Source organism: Hypomesus transpacificus, unplaced genomic scaffold, assembly GCF_021917145.1.
Source record: "Hypomesus transpacificus isolate Combined female unplaced genomic scaffold, fHypTra1 scaffold_235, whole genome shotgun sequence".
NCBI classification, from domain to species: domain Eukaryota; kingdom Metazoa; phylum Chordata; class Actinopteri; order Osmeriformes; family Osmeridae; genus Hypomesus; species Hypomesus transpacificus.
The window spans coordinates 169,735-187,743 of NW_025813769.1; the positions used below are offsets into that span (position 1 = coordinate 169,735).

Below are 18,009 nucleotides of genomic sequence, written 5' to 3' on the forward strand. Positions count from 1 at the left end.
TGCATGCAATCACCAGATTATTGATGGACTAAATGAAGGAGGCGCCGACTCACTGAGGCCATTAAGCAGGAGAGGAGAGACTTAATGTTTCCTCTGTGTGCGGATGTGCCAGTCCTGAGACAAGGCTAATTAAATCCTCCTCTTCTATTATCTACTTTTTTTTGCCTTCATTAAGAGGGCTGATTAAGAGTCTCGACAGAGGTTGTCTCCTCACATACTCACCCTCAGTATAATCTGACTGTGTTACGCCCCTCGCTACAACCTTCTGCTGCTAGAAAGACCCATGAACCATAACCATGGAGTTGAAGGTCCTCCACATACTATCAGTGCACAATGTCGATAAGCTGGGACTCCTTGGTCCTGTCTGTCCAGGTCGGAGGAAGAAGAGAAGGAAATCAGCGGACAGTAGGACCCTGAAGGACAGATGCCGTAGCGGCACTGCAGGTCTCGCTTCAAACAAAGAGTGCGCTATGATGTAAACTGAGGTCATGTCTTGGCCAAGCACACCTCATTGGTTGCTTGCAGACACCGCTGCTTGCTTGGTGATTGAATGATCACCAACACACCATGTGGCGATGTGCCATGCACCATCCCTGGGGCTGTGGTGTGTGTGTGTGTGTGTCTTTCTGCAGCTGTGGTGATTGTGTGTGTATGTTCTGTATTCGTGGGGTTGTGGTGTGTGTGTGTATCACTGCGTATCAGTGTATTATGGGTGTGTGGGTTTGGGTGTGTTGGCATAGCTGCTGCATACCAATGGCATTAAGAAGTGTATATATTCCTCATCACGCTCGATCTGGAGCAATAAGTATGTTACGGTTGCCAGACATGATGGTTCCATACCCCTGGGGATACAGATCATTAGGTTTGGTGATATGGCAACCTACAGGGTCACATCCTGTCCATAAAAATGCTCGAAATAACCGCCCTCGCAAAGCAAGGCATCACTTTGCACACACACACACTTCAGCTGGATAAGGTTGGGTGTTTTAAGCAGCGCCATTGTGATTTAGTACATTCATAAACAATCTACTTTTCTACCTCATTTACTGAAAACCACAGAGGCAAACAGCGCACCAAGCTGTTTATCACACATACGGTGTTTCAGTGATCCAACCTGCGCATGCCCCCCTCAGGGAGCCCAGTCCTCCCTGAGGGGGGCATGCGCAGGTTGGATCACTGAATCAGGCCTCAGTCTTTATGTGTTCTGATGGGGCTCCATTAACCATGAAGGTTATTAGCCCATGGCGGTTCTATATGGGGCCAGGTCTACCAGAACTGAAATACCAAGCCGCAATGACCCACACGTAGGAAATTACATCCTATTAAACCAGCCTCACACATGACTGTCAAACGCATCTGTCCTCATGGCCTTTTTAATGACATCTATTCGTCTTCTAGGGCTTGTGCAGATCAGAGGCTTGGCATGTCTTGACAAAATGCACTATGCTTACGGCATCATCTCTGTTACCATACTGCACACCTATGGACCCTTGCACAATAAATCAACGAGATTCTCATTTAATCATAAATGGAATTCTTTATTCAAAAGAACGGGCATGGAAAGTTTACGAATGGCACAAGGTAGCCTGTGTATGCTGGATACAAATGGGAGCTCATGCAGGAATTCGTTCCTCTTTTGAACATGCAGAGGACGGTAGATTGTGTCTCAGTCTCAGGTACAACACTGTTCCCATTGCAGCCAGCCAGACAACAGTAGTGCACACTCCAGCCAGGACCACAAGCAGCAAGGACATTCCTAGATTAGAAAGGTGTTGCAAAGGGTAGTGACCGATTAGAACATTTGGAAATGCATTCCTTGCATACATTTTCAACAGTCTGTTATTGACATACGTTTCTTTGCTTATACCTTCAGCAAAATACAAAAAAAAATGTTTACAACTGAAGGTGGCATTTCCAATTGCAGCAGAAGAATTCTCATAATCCAGGCATCAAGTTAGCAAACCTACATGACTGCAGTCACGGTATTGAGCACAGTTATCAAGGCAGTGGAGAAGGTCTCACCTTCTGAAGCTTGGTCCTCCACTACCTGCAACTCTGCCTGCTCAGCAGGAAACTCTGGAAGACCCTCCTCCTGGACCCTGCTCTGGATCAAGATGGGTCCTAGGACTTCATCCCTTTCCCACAGATTCTCTGGAGGACAACAAGGCATTAATGATAACCACACTTCAAGACCATGGACTCCAAAACTGCTTTCCTCATCCATCTGGCAAGGTGTTCCCTACTTGTGTCTGAGGTCAGACTCCTCTTCTTCCTCATCTGGCTATCACAGGTCTTCGCACAGCAGTCGCACACATCGGACGAGCCCTCTGATGGTCTCCACCTGCGCGGAGGCAGAGGGAATCCTCGTTAGCGCAGCGAACCTCGGGGAAGGCTCGGTTGATATTCAGAAACGATAACCTACGCGTCTGGACAAACCTGACAGCACGCGAGTCAAAGGAGCAGGCCTTGTTTTCAGAGTCGATGGGGATGAAGGCGGATCTTGCTTTCAGGTGACAGGTGATATAGATCTGGGAAAAATGGGACAATAAAACAAAATATGTTGGGATAAGGCAAGCCTTGAGCACCAGTCAAGAGTACAATGGTTGAAGCAGAGTTGTTCCGGCTCATTCTACTCACTGAACTCCTGTCATCCAGGTGGAACTTAAAGGCTTCAAGCGCCAGCTGAATTCTTTCAGGGCTGGTAGTCTGTAAAAAGTGGGACTTGGACCCTGTCATATCACCGTCCATTAGACACCTGGAGGCAAGAATCAAAGGAGCTGTTTGATAGTCAACATGCAGGTTGGCGGGTAATGTTCTCCTGTACTACACAGGCTCACCCATGGTTCTGAATGAAGGAGTATCTGGGTTCAGAGTTCACATCCGGGGACAGTGTGGCCACACAGTGGTCTATGAATATTCTGAGGGGGGCGTGATTGTACCGATGAACGGACGCCTCTATGTTGATGAAATCACCCAGGAAGTAGTGACCTGACGACCTCCTAGCTTGCCAGTCATCTAAAAAAATACAATATTTAAAGACTCAAGTGGAGGCAAACAATTCAACTGAAGTGAAGTTTGACAACAAGTTTACTGTTCTGTTCAACCTTGTTTGTAGCTGGGGAAAGTAAAGGTTTCAGTGTCTCTAGAAACTTCTGTGTCCTGAGTCTGGACTTACCAGTCATGAAGTGGAGTGAGAAAAGCAGCTGTTGCTCCACTACTGTGGAGGCAACCAAGGGGATCCAGGTGGGATCCAGGCCTTTGCTGCTCACATTGAGATGCCTGGATTGGAAGACAAGTAGCCTGTGTTTTAGATTCATACCTGAGCAGTTAGTATTGACATCACATATCGCAAGTTACAGTTCACGCGAGTCAGAACCTTCTCACCTTTGATAATAGCATTGAATGCTGACCTTGGCGCTGTTGCCCCTAACAATGGAGGTATCTTTGATGGGCGTTGGAACGTAGGCCAGTCTGAAGGTGTAAACCAGAACATCCTCAAAGACCTGAGGGAACAAAAACAACATACATTCAGTCTCTTCCTCGACCACAAACATGTTCAACCCCCACATCCTCACAACAAGCCGTCTTCACACCATCAGCGAGCTGTCGCATCCTTGCAGCTCCGTCTCAAAGAGCATCATCTTCTTCTCCTGGTCGAAGGCTTTCAGAGGGCAGCCCCCCAGGGTCAGGTCAGCAGGGTCGATCAGCTGACCGGTCCCCAGGAAGTCCTGCTGGGCCGCCACCCGCACCAGGGCCTCCCCACAATCCACCCTCACGCTGTGGGCTGGCACCGGCCCCGGCTCTTCTGCCGTTGGTGGCATGTGGAGTTTGACTGGAACTGTTGTGGCCCAGTGCGACTCAAAAGCTGCCTGCTTTCTATCATAGTTTGATCCCACACGTATGTAGGAGAGGAACAAAACCAGCTCAACAAGGTAAACTTCAACCCACATCTCCTCAACTCGTGTCTTTTGTGTTCTCAGAAACACTTCAGGTTTTACTTTGGATAGAACACCCTTAGCGCGAAAGCTGCTATTTATGAGTGACTGATTATAACCCAGCCCTGCAGTTGAACACCTGTGGAGGATTGGTGTAATTAGCGCTTCCACTTCCCTTGTCTTTCACCTGGTCAGATTCAGGTAATTACAACTCAAAGTGCATGCAAAATGTAGGAGGGGATTGGTACCAAACAAACATATTTAATTCACAAGATTTGGTTGGAAGTGAATGAAGCCTGAATAAAGGGGGAAATGAAAAATAAATAAAAACGAAATGTAAAACATTCCAAATGGTGGGGTTGTTTTCATCCAATGAATAAATAGTCTGCTGCAGCTCAAACTGTCATAAAGAAAAGAAAAGTTGCCCCCTGAAATAAATTAAAAGGCTTTGCTTGACAGTAAGTGCCATTTCTTGTTCTCATGAGGAAAAGCCGATGTTCCCCTGGGATGTTAAAAATCACACTTCTACACTGAAGGTCTAAAATGGCTTGGGTTACTGAAACACTCATTAGGATTGGAGCAGGGTGAAGTTTAGAAAAAGCTCATTGAGGTGATGTTTGATTGTTCCCAGTGTGACATCGGAAATGTCAGCAGTGAATGTGTGTGTGTGAGTGAGTGTGTGTGAGTGTGTGTGTGTGAGTGACAGTGAACAGGATCTGGGACCTCTGAGTTGTCAGCAGTTCTGCCAGTCACACCTGTGACCCAGGGAAACCAAACCACAACAACAGGAACTGGGCCCCTGTTCTGCATGGGTGGATTCCACTCTGAAAATGCCCCCTTGTCCTCAGTGATACCTACAGATCTCTGGACTCAGAAATGCTCAAACAGTCTTGGCAATGAGGATCATAAGTGACTATCACTTACAACTTGGACGTAGATACCAATGAAAATCACTTTGTAAGATCAGGGCTGGAAACAAGATGACAAGGCTTTAATGCCATCTCATTCAGAATACCTGGGAGGACAAAATCTGACTCCACTTCCGACGACACACAACATACCATGTGGTACGTTTTGTATTGTCTCATCTGAAATTCCGGAAAGAATTGGTTCCCTCCTTCCCCCATCTCTCCCTCAAGACCTCTCCGTTGTCAGGAACTCTGGTCTTATCTGCTGCTGATCTGCAGCCAAACAAAAGGGATAGAAGAGAGAAAAGGCTGGTGTGTGATCAGTCTAGCCAGCCAGTCAGCATCCTGGCTCTGTGTCTTCATCTAACTCAGTTACGGGCCCTAATTTAACCCCCGGGGAGGCACCCCCCCCCCCTCCCCTCCAGACACACAAACACACACATACACACTCACACACACACACACACACAGCCCCAGGGAGCCTGTAAATGGGCTGGCCATCCTCTCCCAGCCCGGCTCCTCCTGTTCCTCTCTCATCTCCTCCATCTACAACAGCAGGCCATCTGGAGGAGAGCACAGGTACGGAAGCTGTGACCATTAAACACACATAAACACACACATACACACACACACACGTACACACACACATTTTTTATATAGAAAGTTAAACCATCCTATGGTCAGGAGACCATCCCAAGAAGCCAGCGAGACCAGACCACAGATGCTTTGGGTGTCATATTGAAACAGAGGACCCATTTGCTGACAGTACAAAGTCTGAAACAAGGCCATTTGGCCGCCGGTCCTGTGTAACATGCGGGTAATGGTTATGGAGGTACATTGTGCATGTGCAGAGGAGGCAGATAGTTGTTAGCCTGCTGTTGGGGTGTGAGCGTTCAAGATCATCGAGTTTGCAGATGTTCATCATTCAGCATCATTGGCAGTGGGGCAAGGAGAAGACTGGGACATGGTTTTTACTGTGCCATGACTGCCCAGTCATTTTCTATGCAGGGTTGACATCTGTTACGATCGTCAACATGAAAGCGACAGCTGTGCCATGATCTCACTGTGTAAGGTTTGTATTGGCTAAAACAATAGTTAAATGAACCTTTAAGCAAGTAATGGAAAGTCCAAAGGGCTGAATCAAGATGAGTGAAGAAGAGAGGTGGAGAGGAGAGAGAGAAATCCAAAAGGAAGGGAAGGAGAGAGGAAGGGAGAGACAGGAGGATCAACAGAAAGAAACGAGTCGGTAGGATGCGTCTCTCTAGAGGCGCGGGCTAACAGACGAAACCCCTGGCGCTGGTGGTCCCAAGGGGAGAACCAGGGGTTTAATACCAACACGCTCCATCCACCTCCACTCCCTGCAGGTTAGCAGAGAAGAACGAGCCGGGCTGTTCCACACCTCGCTGATGTCCTGTTATTAAAGACATGCATCACCCCACATCACCACATACCAGTCTAGACCACACGCACACACACACACACACACACACACACACACACACACACACACACACACACACATGGCAGTACACTCCAGAACTCTCTCTCTTTCACTCACACACATACACAGGCGTTTTCTTTCCTTTGCATTGAAATCATATCTGATGTAACATTTACCAAAAGCCATCATGACACAACAGGGTGATGAACATTACCCAGAATTCCGATGGGTGTTTTTTTTTCCACACCTGCGAGTGGGGTCGACACAATCCGATTCACCCTGTCTTTGTTTTGACTCTGTGGCATTTCTGGTAAAAGTTTTTTTGTGCAGAACAGGGCACACAGGTTACAGGGAGAAGAATCCTGGTGTCGTGTTGTAAAGGTCTTTCCTGTGTGATGATTGGCAGGTGTCACTGACCCACGGAGGCCACAATAGCATGGGCAGTGAACCAGGGCTTGACCTGTGTTTCCTCCCATGCCCCTGCCCTCCCAGATCCTCAACAGAGACATCTGGTCAAGGAAAAACTCATTTTCCCAGCCTTAAACTGAAATCCCCACGTTTAAAATGAACATAAACATAATTGTAATATGAATACCCACCACACACAAGCCACCCACGCACGCTCTATCGCTCTCACACACACACACACACACACAAACACACACAGCAGTCGAGGTTTACACTCCGTGCTGCCTACTGAATCTATGTCATTTCTACAGCAAAGCAAAGCCCTCTTGTTTGATAAACAATTTGTCAGTGATGTATTGCAAGCCAACCCTAATAGGATTGTCCATGAAACATGTGCATGTGTTTCCTCCTTTCCAGTTGGGTGGTTGAACAGAAGCACAGCCAGTGAGTGCGTGGTGGGTGGGTGGGTGGGCTGGAAGACTGGGGGAAGAGAACGCTGCAATTACATGGAAATGGCATAATCATCCATGATGGATGACTGCCTCAGCCCATCCACAGTGTTACTAGCTCAGTTCTTCCGACCCAATATCATTAGGGTGAGACGCGGGAAATGATGGAATATCTAATGGTTTGACTTTTCGTTTTATTTCGCCCTTTACAGGTAATTGGTAAGTGGCCTAATCGAATTAAGTTTTGCGGTCGACTTACATGCTTGGAGGAGTGGTTAGTCTGTGCCGGGATGTTAGCCTAGACTTGCTTCCTGAGTCCGGACGTGGAATGATAGCCCTGCGTTTTTAATTCTGGAGAGTTCTGAGTGAAGCCATGTTTTCAACATAACCTGGAGACTGGCGATCCCAGGTAGGGACAGATGCCTCCCCTAGGGGGCAGTGTGGGACCAACGTTTCCCTCGACGTGTGTGGCAGGGTTCCAACACAGAGCACAGCGTGTCACTCCGACCCTGAGCCTCCTGGTGGGAGACTGGGCTGAAAGGTTTATTTTAAGATGTGACTTTAGCTATGTTGCCGAATGAACTCGCAGTCTTAGCTTTGCATTGGTAGTCTTACCTTGTTGCTTTAATTCAATGTTTGATACACGGGTATTGATGCATTCCCTGCATTTGAAGGTTAGAACTCTAAATGTATGTCTTTACATAACTGGATCCAGTTGCTGTTGTAACAGTCAGGCCTTAAGGGCTGAGAAACGATTGCGATCTCAGGAGGAGCACTGTTTGTAAATCGGAAATGAACATCAAAATGCCGTCAGCCACTCGTTGTTCTGTTGAGCAGGAGTCTTCTACCACAGAATGTGGCACGGCAAGGTGAGACACGAGCTGCCTGTTCTCAGACAGTCACACAACGAGGCGTCGAGGGAACCTGGAAAGCTGCAAAAAAAAATCAGAGCTTTGTTTCTGTCTCTCCCGTCAGATGAATCTTTGATGCGTGATGTGTCTGCGCCCCTCCCGGCATTGTGACATCACCACAGCATCACGTTCCCCAAGGGAGCCTCATTACCCAGAATTCCAGGGGCTGAAGACTGGAGCTGACAAATCCGCCATTACTCTGTTCTCACCACTCTGGGAGAGAAGACTGTCACCCTGGAGACGGAGACAGATGTTAAGTTACGGCAAAAACAAACAACTCAAAAATAGATCTCCATCGCAGGCTTGATCTGTGAAACGTTATTTGTGTCGGGGTTCTGATGATGTTGGTGACGTTGTCTTTTTGTGACACCCTCACTGCTTCTGAGGTTTGGTTCCTCCAGAGTGGAGATCAGACGAGGGACGGAGTCTCAGCTGAGAGCTTCTGTCTTGCTCACCGGCGTCCAGGTCTCATCCTCCTGAGCCCACTTGAACCTCGGAAGGAACACCTGTACCTGGTGCGTCTACCTGCAGCAGCTGTGTCGTCGCGACCCCGCACCCTTCCAAACCAGTGAATGCGTGTGTGTTTGGCGCAGGGGGGGGCCTACGTTTATGGTCGTGGATGGAGTCGACCGGCTGTCCTCCAGCAGCGATTAAAATTCACCCCCTCGTCCTCGTCCCCCCCCCCCCCCCCCCTGCAAGCCAATTTTCTGATCAGTGAAAACATGGCAGCAACAAATGACTGTTCGAAACTGCTCCCGACACAGAAATCATTCTTTTCTAATGCCAGCACCACGCCTGACAGTGAGAAACGGATCGTGCTCCGGGGAGAGGAAAATAGTTACCATATTCTCCGGGTGACATTTGAAGGATATTTACCTTGTAAAGATCCTGGCATTTCACCATGGGCTCTAACAATATCCTGAAATATGAAAAGGAGTTCGGAGTGTCTCAACTCCTGGGGAGCTTTTGTTAACAGGTATTGATTGGTCCTCTGGGAGGGGAAGTGACAGGCGTGGAGACCTGGGGAGAGTCATTCTTATTCATTATCCTGGGCGGCTGTCAGAGACCATGAACCACCCAGCACAAGCTGTGTTCCCCACCCTGCCTGTGGAGCCCAGCCAGTCTGAAGCCGGGCCTGCCCCGCCACTGCTCCTGAGCAGGAAACCCTCCTGGCCTTGGGTAGACATGGAGGGAACCTTCTGGTCATGAGCTACCAGCTACCATGAGCTATACACAAACACACACACACACAGACACACAGACACACACAAAGACACAAAGAGACACACAGACATACTTTCTGAGACATTCTGGGTCAATCAAATAAATGGTTTTGATAGATGATAAATTAATGAATTTTGCTTAGTTAGGATCTATACTTGACTGCAGTTGGAAATTAAATCTGCAATGTCTAATTCAATTTAAATTGATCTCCAAAAGGTTGGGGAGGACACTGCTCTGCTCTCTCCTCGTTTTGTCTAAATGTGTTGTTGTTGTTCTCGGCACTGCTGGAGAGTTGGGGAAATACAGAATGGATTTTCTGAAAACGCTTGGATGAAAATTATTTTGTTTCAGTTTATTTAGTGATAGGAAGTGGAACTGAGCTAGAAATGTGTTATCTTGCATTTGGACAGCGTGAATGTTGTTCAGAGACTTCAATTCTTTCTTTTTGGTTGCCGTCATTTACTTTCAACCTGGCAGCCAACCAATATGACCGTCCAACAATAAAGATCTGATCTGGTCGGAAAACTGAGCTGTTTGTTTATGACCTGCACTACATACCATCTTCAAGGACAGAAAAAACACCTGTCCAAGCACCCTGATTCCTCCCACCTTCTACCCTCCTCACATGGCTCTTACTCCTCCATGAAAAGCTCCATTGAACTCTCCTCAACCCTACCAGGGTTCTCCAACACCTCCTGTCCTTCAGGCATGACGACAGGAGCCTGCTCCGATTGGCAGTTGCCGTGGCAGCCATGTGATTTACAGGTCAGTGGAGTGTTGTAATGGAGCCGACGAGGCAAGGATTCTTCCTCCAATCACAGTGCAATTTTTGCCCAACTCAGATATTGCCACCTCCTCAAAAACACACACATGCACACACACACACACACATACACACACATGCACGCACACATCACATGCACACCAAGACACACATACACACAAATCCCACTTTATGGGGGATAATCCAATGACAGCCAATTTGCTGGAGGGGATATACTTTTTTATTTTTTTATTCTTTATTTATCTATCGCTTTTGCTTTTACAAGGCAATTTGTTTGGTGGCAGATAGGAGAGGGAAGTATTAACCTAGCTTTCCATTACCATGCCACCCCTCCTCCTCCTCCTCTTCCTCCTCTTCCCACCCTCCATCCCCTTCATCCTTTTAAGATTAAGCTGACCAGAAAAGAAGCATAATCAGTAAAGTGTCACATTTCAGCAAAGTAGAGGAAGAGGTGGGTTTTAAGGTCTTGGTAAAAGTCTCTCTCCCTCTCTTCGTCTCTCTTCCTTTTTTTCCCTCCCGCTGCGACTCTCTCTGTCTCTCTGTCTCTCTGTCTCTCTGTCTCTCTGTCTGTCTCTGTCTCTCTCTCTGTCTCTCTCTCTGTCTCTCTCTCTGTCTCTCTCTCTCTCACTCACGCTCTCTCTCTCTCTCTCTTTCTCTCTCTTGTCTGTCCCTTTGTCTCTCTCTCTTCTCCTCTCTCGCTGTCCTCTGTTTACTTCTCTCCCTCTCATCACTTCTCCCTCCTTCCATCCCTCCTCTCTGCATCTTCTTTTTCTGGCCGGGGTTTAGCTGGAGACTGCAGAGTGGCCCGCTCAGTTTGAGGCCAATTACCCAGTCCCACTGACACTCCCCTGTGACAGACAGGATTAGCCTAGCCTCCTGACCAGACCGCCTCCAAACCTGCCAACTCCTACTCTCACTGGATCTGACACATGCCATTCAACCTGAAGAAAACACAATCCCCCCCCCCAAAAAAACAGGGCTTACAACAGCTACAGTCACAACTATTATCTCTAAATATGACAGTAACTGAGATGCGGTCTACCGAAATCGGTCATGTTGACAATGATGTCAGATGAGCTTCCTGTCCATCACAACCAAGGTCTTGTCAAGGTTGTTACCGGGTCATCTGTTGCCGGGTTGGGCTTAGTCGTTGCATCATGTTGGGTGATAACAGATAGTGTTGGTCTGAGTCAATCTTAACTACCTGTCTGCAGACCGGTCCAAGAGGAAGTGTGCTGTCACCACCAGACAAGGGATGAGGGCAGGGTTAGGGTTAGGGGTTAGGGTTGGACCGCAGGAAAAGATTGCAGTCGATTGGCAATAAGATTTTTTTTAAACTACATTGACGCTGGTGGATAAAGGAAAAAAAACCCAAGTCATATGTCTTTCATGTACTGTCGGTCCTCTGCAGAATAAAACAAATAAAAGAATAAGCTACAGATTGCCTGATGGAGGAAAGGCCGGTTGGTTAAACCCTTCTGGAGTCTCCTGTTTCCTGCTGAACTGCTCTCTGATGTTGAGTGAGGGAGTAGTCAGGATTAAACAGATCTGTGGATTGAATTCCTCTCCTCTGCATTATGGAAGACTATTGGACTGTCTCAGGTCTGCCTCTTTGAACATGACTCACGTTCAGGAACAGCTTACTACTTCAAAGATCTGGGAGGAGAGGCGGTATTACATCAGGCCTGACCAGGATGACCTAAGATGTAGAGTAGTGTTACTGAAAAAGAAAAAGGACTGGGATGTGTGACTGACTTCTAATTGTTTCCAAAGGTCTTGTGTCAGACAACTGTTGAACTGTTCTGTGATGTTGAAGAGAAGGAGGGAGGTGGAAGGACAGAGGAAGGACATAGTGAGACATTGAAATGCAGGTAGAGAACAGTGAATATTTCCCAGAAAAAGAAATAGAAGAGAGACTTTGTGATCCGGTTGAATGATGCTGTTGTTTGTGATGTGTGGCAACCACAGAGCGTGGACTCAGTGGAGACATGAATTAGTGGAGACAACGTCTCAAGCATCAGTCTTCCAACCTTGTATAATTTTTCACTCTTTATATTGACTGAACTACAGCAACTGCTATTTTCTGTGTAATTAAGTGAATTACAGCCCTCCCGTGTGCTTGAAGACTTTGTCTGTAATTACAAAGGAACTCCTGCCAAATCCAGCTGCCACTTTCATCTCAACCTTGTGTTAGTCTTTGTAAGACTGTGCGGGCACATATAAATCTTTGTGATCAACATGATAGTTAGAGAGAAATCGGTTCACTGCTCTGAGTGTGCATGTGTGTATGTGTATATGCGTGCGTGTGTGTGTAAATATGTGTGTGTCTGTGTACGCATGTTGTGGATGCAGGCAGAGACAGACAGACTGTGTGTTTTATTAAAACAGATCAAACATTTTCTGCTCGGTTTGTTGATCAATGAAGATAATTGGAACAAGACACAAAAGAAGAAGAGAGTGCTGGATAAACTGAATGATTTCCTTAACAAACAATGATTAATACATTGTGAAAATATAAAACATTGAAATTGTCCATATGAAAAGATAAATAAGATTAGATACACTTGAATAAAGCCAGTGAAAACATGCCATGCAAAAGACAATATTTCCACCCCATATAATGTGTTTCCAAAAATTATCAGGCACACAGATTTGCTTCTCAACAGGTGGCAATCGATTGAGACGTTACCATGGCAACGGCTGTCCTAAATCAGTCGGCGAGCCCGGAAGACGACGGAGGATTCAGGCTGGGGGAACAGAGACCTCCCCCTTGGCCCTTTCTATGTATCCATCTATCCGTCTATCTATCTATACGACCCATTCCCTGCCAGCTACACAACTAAGGACAACTCTTGGACAGCAACATTTCTGACCAGGTATCCCCATAGCCGCTCCACTAGCCACACCATGATGTGCTCCAAACATCTGTAGTTCATATTGGCTCTAGGTGGACACATACATGGACCTGGTGGATCTTATCCATTCCTTGTGATTCTGGTCCTTCTTACATACATGAAAACCATTTTTATGGTTGTGTGACAGCATTGGCAAAGCCTGACTGGTTTTCCAGACAATCCAGCCCCAGGACTCCTTTGTGAATACAAATCAAAGCCAGATCAATCAGAATTTGTCTGATGAACTATTTCGGCAGTAATTGCAGTGCTCTAGACCAGCAAATGATTATGTAAAAGGACTTCATTGTGCTTTTTCTTGCTGATGGAGAATGATAATTGCCTTTTAGATTCAAATAGGGGCCATTTTTGATCTCTTTCTTTGCTTCATCCCTGCCTTCTCTCTTTCATCTGTCTCCCCCTCTCTTTTGCAATGTCTTTTCAATTTCTGTATTTATTAGGATCGAGAACATGGCGGGGGGTGGCATGGAAAACTCCCATCTTGTGCTCGTGTCTAGAAGCCTCTAGCAGGGTCATTGGGGTTAAGCGATAGCCTGCGTAGCTACGCATTAGCAATTAGTACATTTGCATAACTTAATTTACTGTATTTGGTCGATGGAATGTCATTAGTTCTAGCGTCACCATTGGCACGTGTTAATGGGATGTGATGACAAGAACCTCACACGCATCTGCACCACACACACACACACAGCCCCCACACACACACACACACACGCCCCCCCCCCCCCCCCCCCCCCCCCCCCCACACACACACACACACACACACACACACACACACACACACACAGAGACACACACACACTCACAGGACAGCGGGCCCCTTGTTGCCATCCCACTAAGGGATCCCGACCTGTATAAAGGGTCGAACATGTTGTTGATATCGCAGTAAGCTTTTCTGTATTCCATAGGTTAGTTCTAAGGCGTCCGTTTAGCGTGACTTGCCTTGTCTGATGTGTTGACATGTGACCAGCCACACAAGACCCCCGGTCACGGTGACACCAGACCTCCGTCCCTCTCGTGTCCCCCGAGGAAACAGTGAAGCAGAGAGAACCCCCCCCCCCCCCCTCAGAAGCACCTGAAGAGAGCAGCTCCCTGGACGAGCCAGAGACAGACAGTTTCATAGTTTTCCGATCCGTGCTTTTGCTCCCTTCTGACTCTGTAAACAAGTTGCTTGTGTGCTGATGTTTCCAAACGGCGGGGTGTGTGAAAGTGAACAGAAGAACGGCATGATTCAGACCTGTCAAGCGACAGGGTGGAAAAGGTGCCATTTAGTTCCATTAAAGCGGTGAGACACGCCACTGCAGCAGCAGTCTCTGATGCTCTGCATTTCGTTACCGCAGGTTCTTCAAACCTTTTTAGTTTCCCCTTTTTTTCCAACAATTACCTCAATCTTGTTTGCTTTTGTTGTAAATGTAGCCCATAATTGCCAAATCAATGTTCACCGTTTTCTTCGCGATTAGGCAGAAAATTAGGTTATGTGGCAGTTGCCATGGTTTCCCGGCACAGGGTTTGAGAGAGCTCCTGGCGGGAGAGCGAGAGAGTTCATGGTATAATGAACTTAAATTAAAGCAACTTTCCTCTGAATGTAGTTTTAATTACCCACTGACTGTTTCCGGCAGCTGGGGTGAGGATGAACGAGGCAGAAAAGGAATAAGGTGAAAAGAAGAGGGGAAAAATGACTGATTTTATGTGACAGTGTGCTAATTTGATCCATTAGAAGAAGTGTGAGTGTGTGAGAGGGAGGGTGTTTCTGCGAACCTGTCTGGGGTCTCGTTCCCACCACTGGAGGTGCACAAAGCCCAGGGTGAGAAACACCAACTTTCCTGTTAAAACTTTCAGGTTTGGCTCACATGCTGAGAGAAATAGGTTTAATTATGCGTGTACAGTATGACACTTGGAGACGGTGTGTCATGGGGTTCCTCACTGGGAATGGAACAGTGAGAAAACTGGATTTGGAAGGTTTTTGAAGTCACATTCTTCCACAGTTTTCTCTACCCCCCCTTCCCCCCTCTCCCACTCCACAGCCATCCTCCATTTCCACTATCTCCTATTTTACTGATCACGTAAACCAAACTTGGTTAGCTTACAACGTGAAATCTTGCATGGAATAATTCCACTGCAAATCCATTTCCAGAAACCTTTGTCTGCATAAAAACTCCATTCCAACATCACATTGGCAGCTCACGAGCTGACCATGAATTTTGCATAAACGCTGAAAGTCATAACACCATTTGGCAGGGTTCTCTGTGTTCCTTTCCCGTGTCCAGAAAACATAGTGAAATGGAACCACAGTAAAAAGTAAACTCTTAAACGGATTCTTCCTGAGTGTGCTGACAGACACTGATATGCAACAGGCCTTGACTCTGAGGTCGGGTCATTGGCCTCACTCTGAGCTTGGCACTGCTGTTGACTTGTCCTCGTGCTCAACCACAACTTCCAGCCACTCCGAGGAGTCTGTAATCAGTCTCCAACCCACACAACAGACTCCCTGCTGCTGATCAGGAGGATGCTTTACTGTGGGTTTCTCTCAGAATAGTTCTGGCCTGGAGTGAGGGATACTAAGAGGAACAGAGAACATTGTTATTCAGGTCAACAGGAGGTCAGCCATGCACCCCAACTGCCGCTCTGTTCCCAATGTTTACATTTGGGTCTTGATCAACAACATCATATATGAAGCTGTGCCCTGTTAATCTCCTCCTTGACCTAACAACAACATTCAAGGTTCAAAGGAGAACTTGATGGGGTAGATCTGAGGGAGGCTGGCCATTGTTTGGTCATGAGCTAAAACTGAAACGGGGTTGTTAAAACACGACAGGCGCACCACTGAATCATCGGCAGAAAAATGAAAACAGACTCTATGGTCGCCTGTGTGTTTGCACAGCTCTGTCATTTCCTGGATCCTGTGGCCTGTCTCTCATAACATTTATGGAGTGAGAATATCACTGGAAAAACAATATTTGTCAACCAAGGACCCCTTTGATTTATAGCTATACGCATACTCGACGTTTAATACGACGATGAGAGATCAAATGTGTTGGCCCCAAATCTGTGCTGTTGAAAGAAAGGAGATGAAACTTGAGAGAAAAGAAGGATTTAAATATGGTGGCTGCATTCTGTCTGTGAATGGTCTAACAGCACTCGCTCACTTTCTGTTTTTCTCTCTCATTCAGACATGCAAGCGCAGACCCACTTACAAAAACACACATGCGCACACACAAACACACAGGCGCGCACACACAGTATGGCTCTGTAATCCATGGTAGTGATTCTGTTCCTGTAAGCAGCAGGAACAAAGCCAAGGCACTGCCATTGACGTCGCCCGGTCTCACACTGAGCCAAAACATGGAGGTGGGACTACTGCTGAGAACAAGTCGATTCCGCTCTTTGGAAAACACCACTTGTCGAAAATCTGAAAGCAAATCAACCAATGGTATTGACTTACACAACCACCTATTAGCTTTCCAAGGGAGTTGAAACTGAAAAATCCTTTTCACCACTAAGACTCTCAACATCATGCTAGTAAGTTAGTTAGTTAGTTGGTTTGTTCATCAGTACATGTAAATATTACATTGTACGAGTTACACAACTTTCCAGACACTATGTCTCCTAAGGACAAAGAAAACCAAAATAAATGCCATTGCATTGTAGATGAGATGGAATTTAGAAATAGGAACATACTTAAATCAGCAAACATTGGGAACTGAGCTCAATCCGAAAGGAGGCTTTCTGAAAGGTCGGATGTGTGTGGGGAGCTGAGACAGACGGTTGGGATGTTTAGGAAGATGAGAGAGAGCGTAAAGCAACGTGTTTCTGTCGGAGGATGGAGAGACGTGGGAGCCAGGATGTAGAAAGGCTTTGGAAGGGAGCGGGAGGGTATCGTATTTCTATTCAGTATTGCTGTGGCGCTTAGGAGAACCCATTCTGTTTACGTTCTCCACAAAGCTTTGCCAGAGATTATGACCAGATCCGACAGGCGGGACTGTAATCACGATACTGGTTAATGAAAGGGGAAGTGACATCATAGTAAAGAGAGTCTGCGTTATGTACTCTGCAGTCCAGCTGGAAACGACTCTTCCCCTTTCACTTTACCTTCAGAAACACTTCAGTTACATGCTGATATAGGAACAATGTGGATGGTCTGTTTTCTTTGGATGTACGAGAGGAACTCAACTTATTTGACCATTTTGTGAGGACCTAATGCGGTTCTTTCAGAGTAACAAGCATTTGTTCTCGAATGTACTAAACTTTATAGAATGTGTTTGTTAGGGTGACTGTGGAGTGTGAGATTGCACATCATGTCTGTCTGTGTGTGTGTGAGAGAGAGAGCTTCCCACTGTTTATGCTGCAGTGCTTCCCAGCAGTAAATGACCAACAGCTCTCACTGAGACTATGATATCGCTAGTTTCTTTTTTGTGTAGCCATGGTGTGACCACACTAAAGCAGCGGTGTAATGGCGTTCATCCCTCACCTGCCAAATCCTCAGCACACAAAGACTGGGAAACTCACGCCCGTCTCATGTGAAAGTTCTGCTCTGGCAGAGTAGACTGCTGCCAATTTTACATGCACGATCACACACACACACACAAACACACACACAACTGTCTCTGGTCAGGCTCCAACTGGGGGGGTATCTTCTCAATGGCTATGCAAATGTTAAGTTTAACCGAGTGTGAAATCATGAGCTGGAATAAAAATGGGACACCAGAGAGAGGGAGGACACAATGTGGGATTGGCTAGCCGGGGCTACCTCTACAGATGGCTCATCCTTTTCTTTCTCTTTCATACCTTGTTTATGTGGATGAGCATAGGGAGTCTAGGGGAGGGTGAGGTAGCCTGCCAGTCGTCCATTGTTCAGCCCACAGAAGAGACATTTAGAGGGGATTACAATGCCTGCAGAAATAATTGGTTGTCATGATTATGAATCCATCTGCTGGTGCTTTTTAGGGTGGATGGGGGGGAACTCTCAAGGGGGGGATGGAAAGAACGAAGACAAGTGTTATGTATGTGGATGTACACAAAGACATAATATTAACTAGA

General features: G+C 46.7%; 1 protein-coding gene across 1 annotated transcript; it reads right to left on the reverse strand.

The window, feature by feature from the left end:
* Positions 1 to 1,520: 1,520 nt before the first annotated feature.
* On the reverse strand, positions 1,521 to 3,999 carry LOC124462714 (zona pellucida sperm-binding protein 3-like). Its single transcript, XM_047014300.1, has 9 exons — positions 3,594 to 3,999; positions 3,385 to 3,503; positions 3,176 to 3,279; positions 2,838 to 3,015; positions 2,638 to 2,755; positions 2,437 to 2,528; positions 2,244 to 2,341; positions 2,023 to 2,151; positions 1,521 to 1,756 (listed from the first exon to the last, which is right to left on the reverse strand). Exons 1-9 carry the CDS (start codon positions 3,948 to 3,950, stop codon positions 1,614 to 1,616), a joined length of 1,338 nt encoding a protein of 445 aa, XP_046870256.1. The 5' UTR covers positions 3,951 to 3,999; the 3' UTR covers positions 1,521 to 1,613.
* Between the last annotated feature and the right edge of the window lie 14,010 nt (positions 4,000 to 18,009).